The sequence below is a fragment of the Crotalus tigris genome, unplaced genomic scaffold (assembly GCF_016545835.1).
Source record: "Crotalus tigris isolate CLP2741 ecotype Arizona unplaced genomic scaffold, ASM1654583v1 scf7180000017590.881132, whole genome shotgun sequence".
Taxonomy (NCBI): domain Eukaryota; kingdom Metazoa; phylum Chordata; class Lepidosauria; order Squamata; family Viperidae; genus Crotalus; species Crotalus tigris.
Window position 1 is genome coordinate 689,859 of NW_024096496.1, and position 23,527 is coordinate 713,385.

Consider the following 23,527-nt stretch of genomic DNA (forward strand, 5'->3'; position numbering starts at 1 on the left):
AAAATCCACCAAGGCAGATGTCATCACGGAATGAATGAAGTTAGTTGGGTCAAGCTTGGCGCTGAAGTACAATCCCTGCTCTTTTTTGGCCGTCAGAAATTGGGGACAATGCAGAAAAGGTAGGGAGATGCTCTCGACAGAAATAATAAGAAGGAACCTTTATAAGAACAAAGAGTGAGGAAATATTATTTCGTCTTGGGGGAAACAGGATAGTATTCGGAAGAGGCTCAGGCTGATTCATGGGAATGAAAAATATAATCAGGCTTGCAAGATTCTGTTATTGTCACCTACAGCTAATCCTTGACTTACAACCAGAATTTCAATCGCTAAGCAAGCTGGTTGTTAAGTAAGCCATGCCCAATTTTTACAACGTTCATTAAGCAAATCACTGCAGATGTTAAGTGAGTCACGTGGACATTAAGCAAATCAGTTTTTTTCCCCATTGACTGGCTGGGAAGGCTGCCAATGGTGATCACATGACCCCGTCATAAGTACAAGCGGGTTGCTAAACGCCTAAATCTTGATCATCTGACGAGGATGCTGCGATCGTCATAAAGTGCAAAGACCAGTCGTATTTTTTTTTCCCAATGCCATGGTAACTAAATAAATAGTCAAGGTCTATCTGCATCTCAAACATAGTTCTAATATTTCTGTGGAATCTGTTTTGCGACCTGAGCTAAGTGCGGACACTACTCTTGCAAGCTGCAAACATCCAATTTAATTTTTTAGAAACAACTATTTTAAAATAGGCTGAAGGACCGAAATGGAATTTGGAAACCATTCCTTACAAACACACAGATTTGCAAATTATCTGTCGAGATACAATGCGAAGGAAGCGTGTGGCTTGGAAACAAGCAATTTCCTAATCATGTTTTGGAGTCATTTTTAATTTTTTTCCCCTCCTCCTTCATATCGACAGCCACAAGTCTTTTTGCTCAATGACTTCTGGGGCATTTCTTAATAATAATAGAAATGTAGATTCCCCCCCAAAATTTGTGAATCAGATTTATACGGCTGCCTATCAGGTGCAATCAGCCAGACCCACATGTGAATAGTCGAAGTCTGTAACTTTACTGCCTACCACCTATGTTACAATAATCTCCCCAGACTGCTTGCCATCTGCTGGGAAGGACCAGATTAAAGTTTCATGGATCTTGGGGGAGGGTCAAGCTTAACGCTGTTCGCAGCTGTGCAGTGACTCCCAGCTAAGTCCCTACTTGACCCTTCCCTCCAGCCTAGCTGGCAGTTTCCCAACATTGTTCGTTGTCACGGAAAGGGATCTTGCAGCCCTGGAATTCCCGCTGCGACAGAAGAATGCGAGGAATTGCCGCGAAGTTATAGACGAGCTTTGCGGTCTTTCAGCAGGCTTGAGTTATGGACAGGAAATGCGATACAAATCTTGGATAAGCATCCCAGCTTGTACGACGGGACAGGCAGCTAACATCCCGGGTAGAGTTCGTCTGGATTTTTATGGCGTTAACTTTTTTCCAAGCTGGATTTTTTTTGCCTGCGGTCCCTTGGTGACGTTAGGGCTCAAATGACCTGGCTTTGGAGAGGTGTTGTTTCTGATGTGCTTAATCCTTCTTGTTCGCTTTTCAGACATTGTCAACACGGCCCGTCCTGATGAGAAGGCTATTATGACCTATGTCTCCAGCTTCTACCATGCCTTCTCCGGGGCCCAGAAGGTACCAGAGACGGCAGCGTTTTCCCATTAACCGCTTCTGTTCTTTCCAGCATCCTGCCTTTTTTGACTTCCCCTGGAGAGGGCTGCCACTACGAGCAAACTGGGAACCCCAGACCTCAGCCAGTTCAGGATGAGCTTCAGAACGACCCAATGCAGGAAGGGAAAAAAAAAAAAATAGGGGCTGGTTTTCCAAAACTCACCAAAAATCCCTTTTGGGGCGGGGGGGGAGGCTGGGAAATGACAGCTGGGCTTGTCGTAGATGGAGGTCACTTTAGGACAGTGGTTCTCCACCTGTGGGTCGGGACCCCATTTGGGGTCGAACAACCATTTCACGGGGGTCGCCAAACAGCGCAGTCCACTATTTTTTTCCCCCTTTTCCTTTCCTTAGCTGTGCTACTCCCTTTTATTCTATTGGCTTTTGAAAGCCAATAGAATAGACTCTTTTGAATAGAGTCTAATTCTATTGGCTTTCAAAAGCCAATAGGCATTGTCCAGGCTGTCTCTGCCCTGCTGAGCCCGCCAAAAATCCCGTTCTGCAAACGATGCTGCACCAGTTGAGTAGTCCTCGACTTACGACCGGTTGAGTAGTCCTCGACTTACGACCGGTTGGGGGGGGTCGCGCCATTAAAAAGGTTGAGAACCACTGCTTTAGAAGAAGGAGAGACTCAGGCTGATTCACAGGAAGGAAAAACATAATCCGGCTTGCAAGATTCTGTTATGGTCGCCGACAGCTAGTCCTTGGCTTAACGACCATTAGGATCAGAATTTCCATTGCAAAGCAAGCTGGCTGTTAAGTAAGCCATGCCCAATTTTCACAACCGTTTTTTTGCCACGTTCATTAAGCAAATCACTGCAGATGTTCAGTGAACCACGTGGACGTTAAGCAAATTGAAACGTTTTACGACAGTAAGGCCAGGGATCTCCAACCAAACTGGAAGTCCAAAACTTATCAGAATTCATCCTCCCCCTCCCACCACCCCCAAAAGAAGTCAATGAGAACATGAGTTGATGAAGACCAAGGTCCCAAATTCTCACTAAGAAGGTCATTTGGACTTCAACTTCCAGAACGTGCAGTGAGGTCACCTAGTAGGCCAAAGAGTCCAAGGGTCTGTTTCAGGGGTCAAGGATGACATTTGAGTTCCTTAGGAGAAATTCCATGGGGTTTTTTGGCCAGACCTGGGTGTTTTAGGCACCCAGGCCACATCTGGCCCTTTGGCGGTCCCTGTCTGGCCCATGTGGGGACTACTTGTTGGTATAGGGCAGGGGTAGGCAACCTTGGCTCTTTTATGACGCGTGGACTTCAACTCCCAGAATTCCTGAGCCAGCATGGGGGAAGCTTTGGCCCCCTCATGACTCGTGGACTTCAACTCCCAGAATTCCTGAGCCAGCATGGCTCAGCCTGGAAACCTCTCCGTTTCCCCTCAGCATGGCTGGCTCAGGAATTCTGGGAGTTGAAGTCCACCCATCTCTGAGTGGCCAAGGTTGAGAAATACAGGCCCAGACCTGGGGTAGGCAACCTTGGCTCTTTTATGACTGGTGGACTTCAACTCCCAGAATTCCTGAGCCAGCATGGCTCAGCCTGGAAACCTCTCCATTTCCCCTCAGCATGGCTGGCTCAGGAATTCTGGGAGTTGAAGTCCACCCATCTCTTGAGTGGCCAAGGTTGAGAAATACAGGCCCAGACCAGGGGTAGGCAAGCTTGGCTCTTTTATGATTCGTGGACTTCAACTCCCAGAATTCCTGAGCCAGCGTGGCCCAGAATGGAACATCTCCGTTTCCCCTCAGCACAGCTGGCTCAGGAATTCTGGGAGTTGAAGTCCACCAGTCATAAAAGAGCCAAGGCTGCCTACCCTAGGTCTAGGGTTTCCTGCCTGAGCAGGAGGTTGGACTAAAAGACCTCCAAGGTCCCTTCCAACGCTTGTTATTCCATACTATATTTTGAGAGCAACTGCTATTTTATTTTTTTCCAATTTACCTACGCGTGCACATGCACCTTCGCCATCTCAGTTCACCCTTCCACAACGGCCCCACTTTCTTACGGGAAAAATGAATTGCCCACGGCTCCATTCTGTTCTAGCTGAGGTCTGGTTCCCCCCAGGGAGCAAAAATCTGTCTTCCGTCCTGCCTCTGGTCTTCTGCATGTCCGGGCAGACCTGAGGGATCTCCGGCCGTGCCCTTGACCCTGCCTCTCTTTTTCTCTTTCCTCTGGCGCAGATATTGTAGGCACGCTCAGGCCAGACGAGAAGGCCATCATGACTTATGTCTCCTGCTTCTATCATGCTTTCTCAGGGGCTCAGAAGGTGAGCTTGGGCTGGGCTGGGCTGCTTATGCGCTGCTGCAGCTTGTTGGCTTGGAAGATCCGGGGCCGAGCATGGCTGTAGAAATGGGAGGGATAAATAATAGCTAAATAAAGAAATGTCGGGACGAAAGGTGTTGGAAGCACAGAGGGGATCCATTAGGTTAGGACAGCGTTTCCCAAACTTGACAATTTTAAGGCATGAGGACTTCAACTCCCAGAATTCCACAGCCAGCGTTGCTGGCTGTGGAATTCTGGGAGTTGAAGTCCACATGCCTTAAAATTGTCAAGTTTGGGAAACACTGGGTTAGGATATCGGACATGGCTCTCCACACCCTCTCCCCCCCCCAAATAATGGGCCAGGGAGAGGATTCTGGGCAGTCTAAGCCAGGGTGTCTCAACCATGGCTACTTTGAAGAGCTGCGGACTTCAACTCCCAGAATTCCCCAGTCAACCCCCTCGCTGGGAGTTGAAGCCTGTGCCTTTTAAAGGGGCTAAAAAAATTGAGAAACACAGGTGTGTGTTCCTGAACCTGGCCAGCCTTAACTCCTGGAGGAGGGGGATTCTGAGAGCGGGGGTCCGCCCCACTTCAAGCGGCCACGGTTGACAAACTCTGATCTAAGCCAACGGGCCATCTTCTCCATCGTTTCGGAAGAGGCCGGAACGAAACGTGAGATGAGTTCAAGTTGACTTTTGAAAGCAACTTCAAGGAGAAGCGTCAGAAAACACCACAAGGACACCGGCTGTGGAACTGCCCGCCCCCCTCCTTTTTCCCACCCACCCCCCCAAAAGCGCTCTCTCATCTGGAAATTTCTTTCTGGTTTTGATTATCCTTGCTTGCTCTTCCAGACAGTCGAGCGATGCACAGACACACACACACACACACACACACACACCAAGGTATTCTTTCACGTCCCCCAAATTTTCTGCATGAGGTGTTTCCCCTTCAGTCATCCTCAGGTTTCAACTGCAGGATAAGCAATGCAGCGTTGACATTTTGGCTAGCGTTGACCTTGAGCGATATAGTTTCCAGAACCAGCAATTGAGGGCTTGTGGCAGGGAAAACGGGGCCACCGATGTAGGGTGTCAGTTGCCTCTTTCCTAACCTGGGAATCCACAGCTTGCTTTCCCCCCCCCCCCTGCATTTCCAAAGATCTCAGGAGATTGGAGTTAGAAAACCTGGGAAAATCCACAGCCTGGCTGTTCCTTTTGGCCTTGCGGGAAGCTAAGATCTGGAGGGAGGGCCTGAGGCTGCAGAATCCCGGACAGAAATGGGAAGAACAGCCACAAGGAGGAATTTTGTGCAAGGGGGGGGGCTCCATCGGTGATGGATTGTTTCTGGAGGGGCGGGCGATGTTTTTTGCGTGCTGTGAGAAGCGGGTCGATGTGGGTTCTGCAAATCCTCCTTCGGCGTCCTCCAGAGCAGGATTAAGAGTCACCACACAGTTTCCTGAACATCTGTCTGTCTGTCTCTGTGTGTGTGTGTTTGTGTTGGGGGGGGGACTGTCTCTCTTGAAATTAAAAAACAAACACCTAGTTCTTAACTGCTGCAAAGAGCAGCTGGATTGTTCTCCTAGCCAGGCCTGGTTGAAAAGCTCTCTTCCCCGAGTGGATTTTAAGATCCCGTTAGGCTTCCTTGCTTCCAGTCCTTTGCTCCTAAACGGGAAGAGAGCCAAAAAATGCACCCGTAAGCATGAGTTTGTGCTGGGTTTAGAGATTTGTTTTTCTGGCACTGTTTCTTTCTTCCCCCCCCCCTCCTCCCCTGGCTTAATTGCTTGCTTGCTAATTTTGGCTTTCGCATGCTGAACGTCCAGGTCAGTTTTACCAAGCTGTGCTTTTCCTCTCTGTCTCTTTTCCCCATCGGATGCCAAGTGGCCTTTTCCTTCTCCTCGGAGCCTGGAAAGGAAAATTGGAAACCTTCCCCCCCCCCCCCAGCCAGGCCTTGGCTAAAGCTCCCTCCTCCATGTATCCCCCCTACCTTGAATGCAGCAACTCCCTGTCCATTTTCCCTGGTCCTCCCCTTTGCTGTGCCCGCTTCCCTTCCCTTCCCCTCTCTGCAACTGTGTTTTCTGTTTCTTCCTTTTGGATGGCTTGTCCTATTTGTGTTCTGGGGGCTTATGTTCCTCCTTGTCAGATTGGCTCTTGAGTGGGTGGATCGGGCTTGTAGGAGATCGACAACTTTGCACAACTCTCAGTAGTTTTGTTTGTTCGTTTTTTTTTTTAAAAAAAATCCCAATAAAATCCAAAGCTTTAAGAAAAGAAACTCTGCAAGCACTGGTTGCTTACGCGGGTAGAATATGTTCCAGTATTTTAGGCAGCTTAGCAAGTGATGGATTGCAGGAGACGGTGGGATCAAGAGCCGTGATTCTTAACCTCAGCCACTCTGAAGCTGGGTGGACTTCATTTCCCAGAATTCCCCACCCCGTCCCTTAAAGCAGTGTTTCCCAAACTTGACAATTTTAAGGCATGTGGACTTCAACTCCCAGAATTCCACAGCCAGCTGGCTGTGGAATTCTGGGAGTTGAAGTCCACATGCCTTAAAATTGTCAAGTTTGGGAAACACTGCCTTAAAGGAACAGATGTGATTCCGCAGCACCCACCTTGTAAAGTTTCCTTGCCTGACTCATGTGGGCACAGCGAGCCTTCCTTGATCACTTAGCCTGGAAAGCAAAGATGCACCCGCTTCCCTCTCTCAGAGACTGCAGGGGCTGAGAGCTGGTCCTTTGAAAGAGCCAGCGTTCCACGAGAAAGGATGGTTGGCCTTTTTGGGTGGGGCAGAAAAGACCAATATTAAAGTCGGCGTTCCTAGCTTCTGCCCGCTTTTGAGCTGCAGGGGGAAAAAAATCGTCTTTCTGCCGATCCCAGCTGGAAGGAACAATCTCCTTCAGCTAGGCCCAAATTGGAGTGCACCCAGATGCTCCTCTCCATTTGGGGGGTGGGCTGTGTGATTCTTTTAGTCTTGTTAGCCTCTCTCATTTTTTTAACACCCTTTGTATCCGAGCACCAGCTTTGGAATGGGGAGGGGGCCTCATTTGCCCTCGCTGCTTCGGCTGAGCCTCGCCTCTGGTGGACATTGCCATGCGCCTGCATTTGGTCTAGCAGTGCAGCATATCAGCAGAAAGGCCACGGAGTCATTTGGGGGTCCCAGGTGGGCTGCTTCAGCAGCCTCCAGTCTCTAGAAGATAATATCTGTAGCTCAGTGTTGAGCTGTGGGGTCCTCGGTGGTCTCCGAGCTCGCTGGTTTTCTTGCAGACGTTTCACCACCCAGCTAGGTAACATCATCAGTTCTAGAAGGGAGTGGGGGTTTGCCTCCAACCTCCTTTTCATTTTTTTAAAAAATTCTTCTGGACTTTGTCAATCAAGCACCGGGTTAAACCCTCCAGCTTGCTCGGTTACAGGATTATGTCCCATTTTTCCCATCCTGAAACCATTCAGATGTGGTGAACCTCAAGCACCGGGCTTAGGGGCAGACGATGAAGGAAGACCGCTTTGCAACAAGGGATGGACAGAAGTTGAATAAGGATGTTTGGAGTAAATTATTAGAGCAGACTGTAGATCAGCCTTCTCCCATCTGATCTCCTGAAGGGGAACTGCAGCTCCCAGATCTCCCATGCGTAGAGAGCCAGGAGGATGGCCTCAATGGAGAGGTGTAAGCACTGTTACCTGGACAAAAGACGATCAAGCCTTTTTCAGCCCAGCACAGCAAGATAACATTCAGAAGCCACTTAGGTAGACATCTGCCTGATTCGCTGAGCACGTACAGGCCGATGTAGAGCACAATCACACTTGTGAGGTTCTCTTGTTACAGCCCAATTCAAGTCGTTTTAGCCTTCCTATAGGGTTGATGTCCTGCTCTGGTCCACCTTGTGGGGCCGACATTGGCTGTTGGGAATGTCAGGTGAGAAAAAGAGTTGCAGCTGTGTAATAACAGCAACAATAGGTCTGTCTGTCTGCCATACAGCTGTGGGACTCTTCTATCTGCGCAGTCTTTCAGGGAAAAATAGAAACATCCGGATGGGTGTGCTTTCTCAAAACCGTTGCCTCTACCTTCAAGAGCAGGGGTGTTACGCTCGCAACGTCACATGACGTGTCGTGACATATCACGACTTTTTCCTCATTGCTGGAGCTGGGGTGGGCCCGGTTTCGGCATGGTGCATCCAGCCCGTGGGCCGGCAGTTTGACAGCCCTGTTCAAGACCATTGTTTTGGGCTTGGGCGCGCTTGGTGGACCTCTAGCACAGGGATGCCCGAACCTGACCACTTTTTAAGACTTTTGGACTTCAGCTCCCAGAATCCCCCAGCCGTCAGGACTGGCTGAGGAATTCTGGGAACTGGAGTCCACAAGCCTTACAGTTGCTAGGTTTGGAGACCCCTGCTGTAGCCTAACCAGTTCAGTGCTACAAGTGTTCCCTGCCTTGCAGGAACGGTGTGTTGTAACCGTTGACTTTGAGGTTGGTTCCCCCACTGAGAAGGAAAGCCCAGTCTATTTAGAGCAGGGGTCCTCAACCTTGGCCACTTTAAGACTTGTGGACTTCAACTCTCAGAATTCCTCAGCCAGCTTTGCTGGCTGAGGAATTCTGGGAATTGAAGTCCACAAGTCTTAAAGTGGCCAAGGTTGAGGACCCCTGATTTAGAGAGTGTTTGAGAACTAAGTGAAGCTTCTCCTGAAAATACAAAGTCTTCTCTTCCCATGCTTGGTCCTTTCCTTTCTGCTTCAAAACAGTCTCTTAAAGCAGGGGTCTTCAAACTTGGCAACTTTTAGACTCGTGGAGGGGCTAAGGAATTCTGGGAGTTGAAGTCCACAAATCTTCGGGTTGCCAAGTGTTGAGAGACCCCTGTTTTGCAAGACCGTGGCAACTTGTAGATGTATGGACCTCCGCTCCCAGGAAGTTGGAGTCCACCCATCTTCCCAGTTGCAAAAGTTGAGGAACATTGGTCCAAAGCCAGCACGGGAGACATCTTAGTCCAGTGGTGGCGAACCTATATAGCACGGGTGCCAGAGGCGGCACTCAGAGCCCTTTCTATGGGCACGCGCACCGTCGCCCCAGTCCTAGGCCTTCAGCTGGGTTTTATAAAACCTTTTCGCTTTAGGCCGCCTCCGCCGTGTGCAAAAAAAAAAAGGTTCAATCAATGTCAATTTCAACTTCTGCGGGGGAAAAAAAAAGATCTTGCAAAGTTGGAATTGATTGACTGAACTTTTTAGTCCCACCCAGTCTGCCGTTACCACCGCAGCCAAGCCCATGCAATAGGCCACACCCACCCAATGGGCCACACCCATCCGGCACCTGATGATGCATAATTGGGTTTTGGGTTGCAATTTGGGCATTCGGTCTCTAAAAGGTTTGCCATCACTCCCACTGGGGGGGGGAGGGACTTGTAGGTTTTTTTTTTTTTTAATGGAAATAAAAGATCTCTCTCTTTTTTCTTTTGAATATCCTATTTTGTTGGCAACTCATTTCTTCCATGGCTCTCTCCCTTTCCCCTTCCCCTTCTATAGACCCTCCTCTTCACCCTTTCTGTTGATGTGTGGCTTCCATCTCCTTCCCTCGGACTCTCTCTGCTCCTAGCAAGGTACTTGATCTCTTGACTTTTCCCATTTCATGGCTTCTGTGTAATTTGTCCCTTTTTTGCTTTGGGGTAAGCCAGCTGTGGGCACTACGGCGGGACTCCCAACACCACGCCCCCCCCCTTTCCTCTTTTTAAGCAGGCCTTTAACCTGCCCTGCTCCTGCTGCCTTTAAAAAAACCCAAACCCTGACTTTTATATCCTGTTTGTTTTTGAGAAAGGTTTTTAATCGGTTTCATTTTTCCTTTCTTGTGTTTTGGGGTTTTGTTTTTTTGTCAGCTTGGAATGTAGCTATCAGTATGAAACTGGGAAGGGGGGACACACAGCTAAGGAAACTGGGGGGGGGACACACAAGAGGGGAAAATAACAATCAACCCCCATTGCTGGAAGTTTTCAAGAAGAGACTGGGCAGCCATTTGTCCAGGATGGTATAAGGACTCCTGCCTTGGACATGGTTGGACTAGAGCAGTGGTTCTCCACCTGTGGGTCGGGACCCTATTTGGGGTCGAACGACCATTTCACGGGGGTCGCCAAATAACGCAGTCCGCCATTTCCCCCCCCCCCTTTCCTTAGCTGTGCTACTCCCTTTTATTCTATTGGCTTTTGAAAGCCAATAGAATAGACTCTCTTGAATAGAGTCTAATTCTATTGGCTTTCAAAAGCCAATAGGAATTGTCCAGGCTGTCTCTGCCCTGCTGAGCCCGCCAAAAGTCCCATTCTGCAAACGGTGCTGCACCAGCTGAGTAGTCCTTGGCTTACGACCGGTTGAGGAGTCCTCGACTTACGACCGGTTGGGGGTCGCGGCATTAAGAAGGTTGAGAACCACTGGACTAGAAGACCTCCAAGGTCCCTTCCAGCCCTAGGATTTTATGATTTAAGCATGATTTCGATGAAATAGGATTGACTTAGGAAAGGGGAGCTAACAAAAACGTGTGCAGCTTACAAAGGAACAAAAAGGCAGAAAAAGGGGGGGGGAGAGATTTTGCAGGAGATAATAGAATAAATGCCATGGCAAATGTTTGAGCAGTGCTTTCTGAATCCTAGATAAAGTACAGTAGTCCTCTTGAAATATTCAAATCTTGGCTTATGAAAAGCTAGGATAACTAGACATTTTTGCACGAGTCCTTAATCTCCATGCCAACCAATTGTTTACCCTCAACAGCCAAGTTAGAAAATATGGTAATCAGTATTGGGTTAAATCAGGATCTGAAACCATGGTTTGAAGATGCTAGCTTTGATCCATGCATGCTAACTATTGTGTCTTGGTTGTGAAGCATCAACAGTTGTAAATTGAAGTACTCGACTCGAGCAGACCAAAACAGGAAGTATATGAGTTTTGGACATCCATTGGTTTAAGCCATGATCCTGTGATCCAAAACTGGGCCATGGCCATCAGCCAGATACAAAAGATGAGCCTTCTCATCTGGTTCTGTTATCCAGCAGCTCAAACCAAGGTTGGTCCGATCAACTGACCTGGCGTTACGCTTAGCATGCTATTGTCTCTGCTTGCGTTAGTAGTCTATGGCCATACTCCTGATGGGAAAGGTCTGCACAGCTTCCAGATCAGCGTTTCTCAAGCTTGGCCATTTGAAGATGGGTGGACTTCAACTCCCAGAATTCCCTAGCTAGCTGGAGAGCTCCTCCATCGCTGGAGAACCCAAATATGATTGGAGAATTGAAGTCCACACAACTTCCAAGTTGTCAGAGTGGAGAAACGCTGCTCCGGATTACGTTCTTATACTGGATTGAGACTTAATTGTTTGCTCCAAATCTGCTTTTTCTCTACTTATGGGGGAGCTCAGTTGTTTCCCATGATGGTTTAATTATTGCTTTGATCTCATGCTGTGCCTTTCCTTGGTAGGTCTCGGTCTACGAGGCGTTTGCCCGTTGAGTCATCCGTTTTTTCCCTCTGTTTTGCTCGTAGGCTGAGACTGCTGCAAACAGGATTTGCAAAGTGTTGGCCGTCAACCAAGAGAATGAACACCTGATGGAAGATTACGAGAAGCTGGCTTCTGACGTGAGTGCTGATGAGTCTTCCCTGTTTTCAACAGGCAGGGGCTAAACCTGGTGACCCCCCCCTTGTAAAAACCTGTGACAAGCCAAGAGTTTTGCGAGTCCCATCTGTCAGGACCATTGAGAAATTGGGGGAGTGACAGGGTGCCTTGATCACTTCTCAGTCTGAACTTAATTCTTAAGGTGGACGTCATAACCAGGTTCACCATGTACCTCACTGTCACATGGGTTGAGCTGGCTAGCAAAGCCAAATGCTTGCCAAGTCTGCAGAGGCTTTGAAGCTAGGACTGAGGTATCTCTGAACTTGCTGGTTGTGCTCCAAAGGGAGACCTCACAAAACCTCATGCTTATTCTTGATGACTTCCCGTGGTCCAGAGAAGTGTTTCTGAAGGTGCTTTTTCACGAGGCAGTTGGACTTTCTTGTTTTCCATGGAAGACATTTCACTTCTCATCCGTGAAGCTCGTCCAGTTGCCCCGTGAAAAAGCACTTTTGGAATAACCACGACCTGGTTGATTGAGAATCTCCATAGACAACGTGTTTCTGAACCTTGGCAATTTGAAGATGGGTGGATTTCAACTCCCAGAATTCCCCAGCCAGCATGTTGAAGTCCGCCCATCTTCAAGTTGCCAAAGCTGAGAACCACTGGTCAGAAGCAAACATATTGTTTCTCTGCTGTCAGGCACAATCACAGCTTGCTGACTTCCATCCTCTTCTGCTGTCTCTCTTCAGCCCTTAAAGCAACGCTGTGGAATTCTGGGAGTTGAAGTCCAAATGCCTTAAAATTGTCAAGGTTGAGAAACACTGCCTTAAAGGTTCATCTGGACTTTGGGAACAGCTGCCCAATCAGCTAAGAGTCTACCTTAGCCAACCTTCCCCAATTTGGCACCTTCCAAATATAGAGAAGGTTGTCTTTGGTTGTTGCCACACCTTCTGTGGCTGTCCCATTCTAACCCATCCTTCTTACGGTTGGTCAGGCACACAGAGAAAAAACGGAATCTTCTGACAGGTTGATAGTAAAAACTGAGAAGGATCTGAGTCAAGCTGAAATGGGTGATGGACGTAAGTCTGGGTTACTTCTACCCATCCATCCTGGAATGAGTGGTCCACTTGCCCATCCGCACAACCTTGGAGAATTCTAGACTTGGACAAGGACCTCCGAGGCCATTTCACTCCATCGATGGTGTGCTAGAAGACCCCAACGATGCTTTTCCACAAAGCAAACTGGACTTCCCTGTTTTTTCTTTGAAGACCTTTCGCTTCTTAACCCAAGAAGCTTCTTGGATGAGAAGCGAAACGTCTTCAAAGGAAAAACAAGAAAGTCCAGTGGCCTCGTGAAGAAGCATCTTTGGGACCACTGGGACCTGGATGACTTGAGAATCTCCATCAAGAAGATCTTTGAAAGACAGCTACATGGTGTGATGGTTCCGGCTAATGAAACATTCCAAAGAACTTCCAGGCATTTATTTTCCTAAAAGTCTTTTATTGTTACAAAATGGCGGCACAGGCACACTGGAGGGATGCTAGGATCTAAGTTCTCTTCCTCTGAGCAGTTAAATTATCAGCATGTTCCCTCCCTAAATCAGCCATCCAATTAGTGTGAAGGTCAAATGTTTTCTTCCTCTTTCTTCCCCCCCCCTTTACCCCCAACCCCCCTTCTGCTCTGAATTAACCCCATAATTACCAGACAATTCTGCATATTGTCAAAAGCAAGAATATACAATATTTGCAGCGTTGACACACGGCTTCTTCTGAAGAACTTCTAGGAAGCCAAGCCAGCTTTCCTAAGTAGGTGTCTCCTAGAACCCGTAGGATTACGGTTGCTGTTTAGCAGCCCCCCCCCCCTGGACTTAACGACCAGCCTTTACACCTGCCCCATGCGTTGCAGTACTTTGGGTTGTGAATGCTGTCGTATGGTCCATTTCATCACCTGGCTTCTTTGGTGTACTTCCACAGCTGCTGGAGTGGATTCAGCGCACCATCCCTTGGCTGGAGAACCGGGTTCCCCAGAAGACCATGCAAGAGATGCAGCAAAAGCTGGAGGATTTCCGGGACTACCGGCGTGTACACAAACCCCCCAAGGTGCAGGAGAAGTGCCAGCTGGAGATCAACTTCAACACCCTACAGACCAAACTGCGACTCAGCAACCGGCCGGCCTTCATGCCCTCTGAAGGTAGAATGGTCTCGGTGAGTACCAGGTGCTCCTCGACGTAACGGCCCACACCGGAGCGCCAGATTTCTCTTGCTAAGCTCGGTGAATTTTACCCCCATTTTTCGACCTTTCTCGCCAGATATTAAGGAAATCGTTTCAGTTAGTAAATTAGTTCAGTCACGTTAGTAAGTGAATTTGGTTTTCCCCATGGACTCTGTTCGTCGGAAGGTCACAAAAGAGGATCACGTCACCCCGGGACGCTGCCACCGTCATAAATATGAGTCAGGGGATTTTGATCACGTGACCAGGGGGAGGCTGCAACGGTCGTTAAGGGCGAAAAACAGTCCTAAGTCCCTGTTTTTTCAGTGGCGTAACTTCAAACAGTCATTAAACAAACTGTTGTACGTTAAGTACTACCTAGATCAGGGGTAGGCAACCTCGGCTCTTTTATGACTCGTGGACTTCAACTCCCAGAATTCCTGAGTCAGAATTCTGGGAGTTGAAGTCCACGAGTCATAAAAGAGCCGAGGTTGCCTACCCCTGACCTAGATCCTCTAGGTCAGTGTTTCTCAACCTGGGCAACGTTAAGATGTGTGGACCTCAACTCCCAGAATTCCCCAGCCAGCCAGCATGGCTGGCTGGGGAATTCTGGGAGTTGAGGTCCACACACTTGAAAGTTGTCCCGGTCGAGAAACGCTGACTTAAATAGACAAGACCTTAAGGGTGACCTCTTTAAATAAGCAGGATGGGCCCTCCCCCCTGATTGAATCCTTAAAACGGGGAAACCGTGAAAGACCGTCTGGCTTCATAGTTTGGGAGACGCTGTTTTGTTTTAACCTGCCCCAAAATCCTCCCGCCAGGATATCAACAACGGCTGGCAGCACTTGGAACAGGCCGAGAAAGGCTTTGAAGAGTGGCAGCTGAACGAAATCCGGAGGCTGGAGAGATTGGATCACTTGGCTTTGAAGTTCCGGCAAAAGGCGTCTATCCACGAGGCCTGGACCGAAGGTGAGAGCAACTCTTAAAATAGGTGGACTTCAATTCCCAGAATTCTCCAGCCAGCCTTGCTGGCTGGGGAATTCTGGGAGTTGCAAGTCCACCCGTCTTAAAACACGCCAAGGTTGAGAAACGCCCAGTGAGTAGGGCTTAACTGTGCCTGTGGTTTGGCCCTGACCATCTGCCCTAACCAGGTGTCCAGATCCAAAGAGTTTGCTTGTGTTAGATGAGGCCATTTGAGAAGACCTCTGAGCCGAGTGATTTTTATGAGAGACAGGAGTGACCCACACTCCCATCCTGTCTACATGAAAGTTTCCCACGCCTGGCTACCTCTTCCTTGGGTGGTCTTCCTCTGACCAATACAATCCCCTGGAAAAAGGAGACTTTGGGGGGTACTTCATAGGCCTTCCACAAATCTGAGGAAGTTCTCAAGAAGTTTGCAGGCCCAAGGAACTCCTTGGCCTGGCCTTCCATGGGAAGCCACCTCGCCTCGTTAGCAGCGGGGTCAGTGACCACTCCAGGATCCAGAACATGTTCAAGTTGTTTACCTTCCTTTGTCACAGCCCTATTCTTAGCACAGCCCAGGGTGGGGAAAAGGTTATCGGCCTCCTTGCAGCTTCCTGTCGGGCCGCTGTGAGTGAGGAACCCATTTCTTTTCTCTTTTAACAACAAGAGAGTGCCAGCCCCCTCTCTCTGTGGCTTCATCCATCAGACTAGGCAGTTGCAGTGGAAGTTAGAGGGTGTCTTTGAGCAGTTCTGCGGGGGGGGGGGGAGAGGGCTCTCCTTTTGAGGCTGGAAGTGCCAACTTTTCAGATACTGCCTTGGCTGCAGACGACAGTGGACAGGCGGTGCCGGGGAGAGCCTCAACTCCGCTTTTAATGGCATCCTGGATTGCACCACCGCTCAATTCATGCTTGTTTCTGGTTTTCTCCACACGCTTGGGACCACAGTGATGAATTTGGCAGAGGTTAGAATGGGTGGCAGGCTAGCAGTTGCCTGTTTCAGATGGCACAGATTAATGCTCTCTTTTAAAGCAATGTTTCCATAATAATAATAATATAAAGTTGGAAGGGATCTTGGAGGTCATCTAGTCCAACCCCCTGCTCAGGCAGGAAACCCTGCACCATTTCAGACAAGGGGCTGTCCAGTCTCTTCTTAAAAACTTCCAGTGTTGGAGCATTCAGAGCTTCTGGAGGCAGGTTGTTCCACTGGGTAATTGTTCTCACTGTCAGGAAATTTATCCTTAGTTCCAGGTTGCTTCTCTTCTTGATTAGTTTCCATCCGTTGCTTCTTGTCCTGCCTTCAGGGGCTTTGGAGAAGAGCTTGACTCCCTCTTCTTTGGGGCAGCCCCTGAGAAACTGGAAGACTCCTATCATGTCCCCCCTCATCCTTCTCTTCATTAAACTAGACATGCCCAATTCCAGCAACCGTTCCTTGTATGCTTTAGCCTCCAGTCCCCTGATCATCTTTGTTGCTCTTCTCTGCACTCTTTCTAGAGTCTCCACATCTTTTTTACATCGTGGTGACCAAAACTGGATGCAGTATCCCAAGTGTGGCCTCGCCAAGGCATTCTCAACCTTGTCGATTTTAAGACGGGTGCAGAAGTTTGAGAATTGAAGTCCACCCATCTTCAACTTGCCAAGGTTGAGACAGACCGCTTTAAAAGCCCCAGCTTCATCACCTGTCTGGTCCTGGTTAGTCCAGGGAGATTCCAGGTTTCCTCACTAACTTGTGAAAGCTGCACAGGACAATTCCAGAAATCACAATCTTCTTCCTTCCCCCCCCCTCCCGTTTTGCTGTAGAACAGTGGTTCTCAACCTGTGGGTTGGGACCCCATTTGGGGTCGAACGACCATTTCACGGGGGTCGCCAAACAACGCGGCCCACCATTTTTTCCCCCCTTTTCCTTAGCTGTGCTACTCCCTTTTATTCTGTTGGCTTTGGAAAGCCAATAGAGTAGACTCTCTTGAATAGAGTCTAATTCGATTGGCTTTCAAAAGCCAATAGGAATTGTCCAGGCTGCCTCTGCCCTGCTGAGCCCGCCAAAAGTCCCATTCTGCAAACGGTGCTGCACCAGTCGAGTAGTCCTCGACTTACGATCGGTTGAGTAGTCCTCAATTTACGACCGGTTGGGGGTCGCGGCATTAAAAAGGTTAAGAACCACTGTTGTAGAATAACATCGGAGTTTAATATGACGCATAAGAAATGGGTTTCCTGCTCCGATGTTCATGATTCAAGTCTCACCACAACCAGCCTCTCTTGGAGGGGGGGGGGTCTCTCGTCTGAAGTTGCACGCAGCCAGATGGAGACTCCCGTCCCTGACTGCACCGTGGGGGCTTTTCGCTTGTCTGGATCTCTCCTAGCTGGCGGCCAAGGCCAGATTTTCCAAGCCGAGCGTGTCCCGGAGAACAGCTGATTGGAACAGAGGAGCATTTTCAAGCATCCAACAGCTTCTCGGCTCTTAAGCCAAATAGTTGTTCAATTAATGGAGAAACCCCAGCAATATGGAAGTGGGCTTGCAAGGGGGCTCAGCCCTCGGCTGAAGCTAGAGAACAAAGTGGGGGAGGGCAGAGGGGAGTTATGCCAGCAGCAAGTAAATCTCAACCGTTGGGGGAACCGAGGCCCAGGGGATAGAGTTAGTTGTTTACTTACGACGACAATTGAGCCCAAAGACATTTCTTAAGACAGTTTTGTCCCATGTTGACGACTTTCCTTGCTGCGTTTAACAAATCGCCGCCATTGTTAAATTAGTCACCCCGTTGTTAAGTGAGTCTGACTTCCCCGTTGATTTGGCTCGTCAAGGTCGCCAAAGGGGATCACGTGACCCCGAACCAACCGTCGTAAATCTGAGTCGGTTGCTAAGCGTCTGGATTTTGATCCTGTGCCCATGGGGAGGCTGTGACGGTCGCAAGTGTGAACCACGGTCGTACATCGCCCGTTTTCAGTGCCGCTGTGACTTCGAACGGTCGCTAAATGAACTGTTGTAAGTCAAGGACTTCCTGTACGTGGGCATGCAGGCCCCACTGCAGCTGGGGTCCCAAACGCCCTCCTGGCGTCCAATGAGGGATCCATCCGTTTCGTGGTCATTCAAAGTTACCGCAGCGCTGAAAAAGAGTGGTTGGCGACCGATCCTCACACTGACGACCACCACGGCATCTCCACGGTCACGCGATTGTGAGTCGGCATGCATTTATGACGGCTGCAGCCCTCCCGGGTCACGCGACTGTCCGACAAACCAGGTGTAAACGGGGGGATTTGCTGGATTGGCTTAATGACCGCAGTCGGGGAAAAAAAATGGGCATCAAATCAGTCTCAACTTGTTTAACAACCGCATTGCTTAGTTAGCGAAAGTTCTGGTTCCAGTTGTGGCTGAAGCGGAGGGCTGCCTGGATTCACCAGGGCTCATTCCACGCCTCTGGAAACCTGGGAAGGGGGAACAGGTCCTGGGGATGTGCACCCCACGAGGAGCTGAGCTCGCCTGGGGCTCTGCCAGGGTACCCCGAATCAGCTGCCCTTGCGGAAAAGGCGGAGAGCTCAAATTTTGCACCCGCTGCCCTGTTACCTGGTTGGTTGCCTCAAATGATGGGCGTTTGGCCCCCCCCCTCTTCCTGACCTCCTTGTGTTGGGCTCCTCAGGAAAGGAAGCCATGCTGAAGCAGAAGGACTACGAGACGGCCACGCTCTCCGACATCAAGGCCCTGATCCGGAAGCACGAAGCCTTTGAGAGCGACCTGGCAGCTCACCAAGACCGCGTGGAACAGATTGCGGCCATCGCTCAGGAACTCAAGTACGCAAGTCCTTGCTGTGTTGTTCTACAGGACCTTTTTTGGGTGGGGGGGGAGATGTGCAAGGAAGGGGCTGTTATCCAGATAGGTCCAAGGTTTTCTCCTCCTCCAGAGGCAGCCTTCAGGTGCCAGATGGATTGATGATGTGCCATCAAGTCAAGATGGACTCTTAATGACCACCTGGAGGATGGACCTTTCCCACTTACGGCGCTGGCCTGGTCCTCCATCAAATTCAGTAGTGTCCCGCTGGGGTTGTCCACCTTCTGCTGGTTCTCCTCCTCCTCCTCCTCCCTACTGCCTTTCTCAACAGATGGATTTCTCAAAGGATTGACCCCAATCCTGCTCATTATGTAAATTATCCCCTGCCTTAAAACCCGCCTGTTTCAAATTGCCGATGGAGCAGGATGCCTGCTCTCCATCATGGGGAGAAAACTTTGTTATCATAAATCTGAGCATCAGCTTGAGGAACCTCCTTTCCTTTCCTTCTTTCCTCCCTCCCTTCCTCTCCTCTCCTCTTCTCTCCTTTCGTTTCCTTTCCCCTTCCTTCCTTCTTTCCTCCCTTCCTCCTCTCCTTTTTCCTTTCCTTTCCCCTTCCTTCTTTCCTCCCTTCCTTCCTTCCTCCTATCCTTTCCTTTTTCCTTTCCCCTTCCTTCCTCCCTCCCTTTCTCTCCTTTCGTTTCCTTTCCCCTTCCTTCCTCCTTTCCTCCCTTCCTCCTCTCCTCTTTCCTTTCCTTTCCTTTCCCCTGCCTTCCTTCCTTCCTCCTCTCCTCTCCTTTTTCCTTTCCTTTCCCCTTCCTTCTTTCCTCCCTTCCTTCCTTCCTCCTCTCCTCTCCTTTCCTTTCCTTTTTCCTTCCTCCCTTCCTCCTATCCTTTCCTTTTTCCTTTCCTTTCCCCTTCCTTCCTTCTTTCCTCCCTTCCTTCCTCCTCTCCTTTCCTTTCCTTTTTCCTTTCCTTTCCCCTTCCTTCCTCCCTTCCTCCTATCCTTTCCTTTTTCCTTTCCTTTCCTTTGCCCTTCCTTCTTTCCTCCCTTCCTTCTCTCCTCTCATCTCCTTTCCTTCCTTCCTTCTTTCCTCCCTTCCTCCTCTCCTCTCCTTTCCTTTCCTTTCCTTTCCCCTCCATAAACCCACCCTCTTATAGCGCTGATGATTCTTCTGATGAAGCGTCTGCAAGAAAACAGCCCAGCTCAGAAAGCACCCAGGACCCTGCAGTCCTTCTGATTCCTCCTGAACCAGGCCTCAAAAAACGGGCTGTAAAAATTCTTTGCTGCGGAGCACTTGAAGCCGTAAAATTCCCCTGCATCCTGTTAAAAAAAAACTCAAAACTCGCCTTGGCAACTTCCAAGCCTTTTAAAAGGCTTCCTTGCCAACCTCTGTGTGTGTGTGTGTGTGAGATTTGGACCGCCTTGCAGCAAGACACAAAGAGACAGTTGTAAGGTATTTTTGGCAAGTTCAAAATAGCAGCCCTCCTTCCCCTCCCCTTGCAGCTCTCCCCCCCCCCCAAATCTGTCTTTTAAGATCCTTTTCCAAACAGCCTCCTTGACTCCCGTCCGAAGTCAGCTAGGATCACCTCTCTGTTTTTGGAATATAAGCTCCTGAAAGGGTGTTTTCCCCCACCCCGTATTGCACAGTGCCCCCATTGTTCTCCAGCCCTCCTCCCTTTGTGTGTTACCAGAATGCGGTTCTTGTCAGAGTTTACAGCAACCTACTCCTCCTCCTGCCCCCACCTCGGATAAACTCACACGCCATTAGTATACACACAGGCCAGAAACTGAGCGTGCCCTGAGTGGGGGTCCTTATTTGGGGAGGGGGGCTGGGAGAGGTGGCAGAGAACTTGGAAAGCCTGATGTGTGTGTGGCCTGCAGCGTGACTTCACGCATAGCCCTCTGCCTCTTTACATAAACACCCCTAGGCACATTCATCCCAGGATGCTGCTTGCCAATATTTTGAGGGCTGCGGTGGGGGGGTGTGGGATCCTTAATTCTTTATCTGCCGTCGGAGAAACTCTTGGGAATGGAGGCTGGTCACCGTTCCGAGGGCAGAGGCTTTATTTCCAGCCCTGTTCTCTTTGCTTGAATTTCTCATGTTCCCTGGGTCACACACACACACACCCTCCAGATTCCTCCCCAGTTGTTTGGCTTGGCCAGGGGCTGGATGCTGTTTCCTTTCTGGTCCTTAAAGCAACATGCCATGTTTGTGAGGCCGGCTTGCCTCCCTCGGTGCCTGCATTCCGAAGGGGCTTTGGCAGCGGTGCAGAATTACTGGCGGGCCAGGCGGTCTCCGGTGCCCTCTTGTAGCCGAATCCGGGAAGTGCAAACCTCAGGAAAAGAATCCGTGGCAGTGGAGGAGAAGAGGGGGCAACTTAAGCCAGACGTTTGGACGTTTCTTTACTTACCAGCAGTTCTTGACTTACGACCGTAATGGAGCCATTGTGGTCGTAAACTGGGTCAGGTTAGGGGGATTTGAGGACCCTTTTGTGGCGGCGGTTAAGCAAATCATCGGGATCGTTAAGCGATGGGCACGGTTTTGTCGGAAAATCAGAAGGGTAAGCACAAGTTTTCAGCAAAGCCCTCGTAGAAATGCGGTCACATGACTGCAGGGCCACCACAAACAGCCGGAAACGTCTCTGTGTTGGTCACGTGACCACGGGGAGGTGACAGTTGGACCTTAGAATTTTGGGTTGTAAGCCCCAAGGTAGATCCATTGTAATTTGAACAGTCTTTAAGTGAGCGGTTGCAAGTCAAGGACTGCCTGTAGTTATGTAATTTATACGCTGTCAGATTAGCTAGATTCTCAGTGGCTTACAGCAACATAACACACCGTTGACCCATTCATGGTTTAAAAAAAAACCCCGTACATTTACATAAATTAAGTTTGGTAGGGTGACCCCGGAGAGACAAAATTGTGGCCCAAACGAAAGAACTGTTTCCTGGTTACCTGCTCACCCTCCAATGCCCTCCTTTTTCTCTGCCCCACAGCGAGCTGGATTATTACGACTCCCCCAGTGTCAACGCCCGGTGCCAAAAGATCTGTGATCAGTGGGATTCTCTGGGAACTTTGACCCACACACGGAGGGAAGCGCTGGAGGTGAGCTGGAACGTGCCCTGCGAGGGGCAAGGGAGCGAGTGGGGTGTAAGGTTGACCTAATCATTTCGCCCGTCTCTTTTCGAAGAAAACAGAGAAGCAGCTGGAGACCATTGACCAGCTCCACCTGGAATACGCCAAGCGAGCCGCGCCCTTCAACAACTGGATGGAAAGTGCAATGGAGGACCTCCAGGACATGTTCATTGTCCACACCATAGAGGAGATAGAGGTACAAGGCTGTCCGATGAGTTTTCCTAGCCTCTCTATGGTACAGGGATCTGGAAGGATCCACTCTGACTTCTGCTGAGAGAGAGAGAGAGAGAGAGAGAGAGAGAGAGAGAGAGAGAGAGAGAGAGAGAGAGAGAGAGAGAGAGAGATGAGCGGTGCTTTGGGAGATTAGCCAACATGTCTGCTGTCTGGTCCAATGTGTCACCCGGTTTAATTAGTTTAATTAGCAAAGAAACAGTCCTGGTTCATTTCTTTTTCCAAGACTATACTGAGAACAAAGCAGTTACAGATTAGAGCAGGCAGAATAGGTTGGCTTGGCCCGAAAATGATGCAATTAACTTTCCCTTTTCCCATGCCCATCCCCCTGTTATCCGTCAATGTCCAATTAAAAGTTCTCAGGTTGTTTTGGAAACGGGACCCCATGTTTGCTGACCTTGTGCTTTGATTGGTGCTCATCATAGTCAGGGCCTGCTTCCCAACACCCCCCTTCAACTCCCCCCCCCCACCCACATTCCAATCTCTCCCCCTCCCGCCATTGCAAATGTCAGGCTGGCAAGATGCAATTTGAAGCAAGCAGAGAATGGAAATCACAACATAATGAATTCCCAGCCTAGCTTTTTAAAATTAAAAATCTGCTAAAATTTGTCTCATAGAGGCCTATATTATATGTATGTGTGTGTGTGTGTGTATCTATATCTATATATATCTATATATCTGTTTTCTGAGGTTTTCACGGGTGTTTGTATGTAGGTCTTTGGTTATTTGGGTTTTCTCCCGCGTAAAATTGGAAGTGTCTTGGCGACGTTTCGACAAAGTCCCATTCGTCATCTTCAGGCTGGTCTTTTTGGCTTCGTGCTTCTAAGATCAATGGGTTGCTCCTAGAAGCACGAAGCTGAAAACACCAGCCTGAAGATGACGAATGGGACTTCGTCAAAACGTCGCCAAGACACTTCCAATTTTACACGGGAGAAAACCCAAATAACCAAAGATCTATATATCTATATATCTATTTCATTAGTCCTCATCAGCTAGCCACACCCTTTATGGGATTCGAACCTAGGCAGTCTACATGCTAGGCAGTTGTAATTAACCCCCAGGCCACAGGGTCTCCTCCCCTCTTTGTCAGCTGAGTCAAGGGAGTATATACTCCCTTGACAGACCGGTCTGATTGATTACACCTTGGCATTTTGACTGCTATACTGCAGTTTTACTTTTTTTTTTTTTTTTACTTTTTTTATAATCTCTTTTGCCTTGCCTTGACTTGAGCCTGCTTAACGCCCCTAGTTGGGGGGCTGCAAGGCAAAAGAGATTATTAAAAAAGTAGAACTGCAGTATAGCAGTCCAAATGGCATCAGGTTTTTGAAAAGTAAAAAGGTTACAGGAACATAACATGCCAAAGAGAAGCTGGTGTCCTTTGAAGAGGGTACACTTCTGTAATTATGCCAGATTTTTGATATTTTAAAAAGAAGAAGAAGCAGGGGAACCTTCAGCTACTTGTAATTAAGTGCAAAACTCCAGCTCCAGAAGGATGTTTTTTTAGTTGGCTTCCATCCCATCCCAGAACTTCTGGGGGGGGGGGGGAAATCCCACCAGGATTCCAGATGGAATTCCTATTTCCACTGCAAATGGAAGAAACCCAACTTGCTCTGGGAGACAGAGGGATAGAATCAAGATCATATGAAATATTAATACCACTCTACAATGCCTTGGTAAGGCCACACTTGGAATACTGC

General features: G+C 49.1%; 1 protein-coding gene across 3 annotated transcripts in view; it reads left to right on the forward strand.

Annotated features, from left to right (window-relative positions):
• ACTN4 (actinin alpha 4) overlaps positions 1 to 23,527 on the forward strand; it is an 85,328-nt gene that overhangs the window by 52,264 nt on the left and 9,537 nt on the right. For 2 of the 3 annotated variants that reach the window (XM_039363459.1, XM_039363442.1), the window contains exons 8-14: positions 1,600 to 1,685; positions 11,469 to 11,561; positions 13,512 to 13,742; positions 14,568 to 14,715; positions 18,338 to 18,488; positions 21,461 to 21,569; positions 21,655 to 21,795. In XM_039363459.1, the coding sequence (XP_039219393.1) occupies positions 1,600 to 1,685; positions 11,469 to 11,561; positions 13,512 to 13,742; positions 14,568 to 14,715; positions 18,338 to 18,488; positions 21,461 to 21,569; positions 21,655 to 21,795 (959 nt within the window). Of the gene's footprint in view, positions 1 to 1,599; positions 1,686 to 3,898; positions 3,985 to 11,468; positions 11,562 to 13,511; positions 13,743 to 14,567; positions 14,716 to 18,337; positions 18,489 to 21,460; positions 21,570 to 21,654; positions 21,796 to 23,527 lie in introns of all 3 variants that reach the window. The other variant, XM_039363451.1, reaches the window with a different exon arrangement.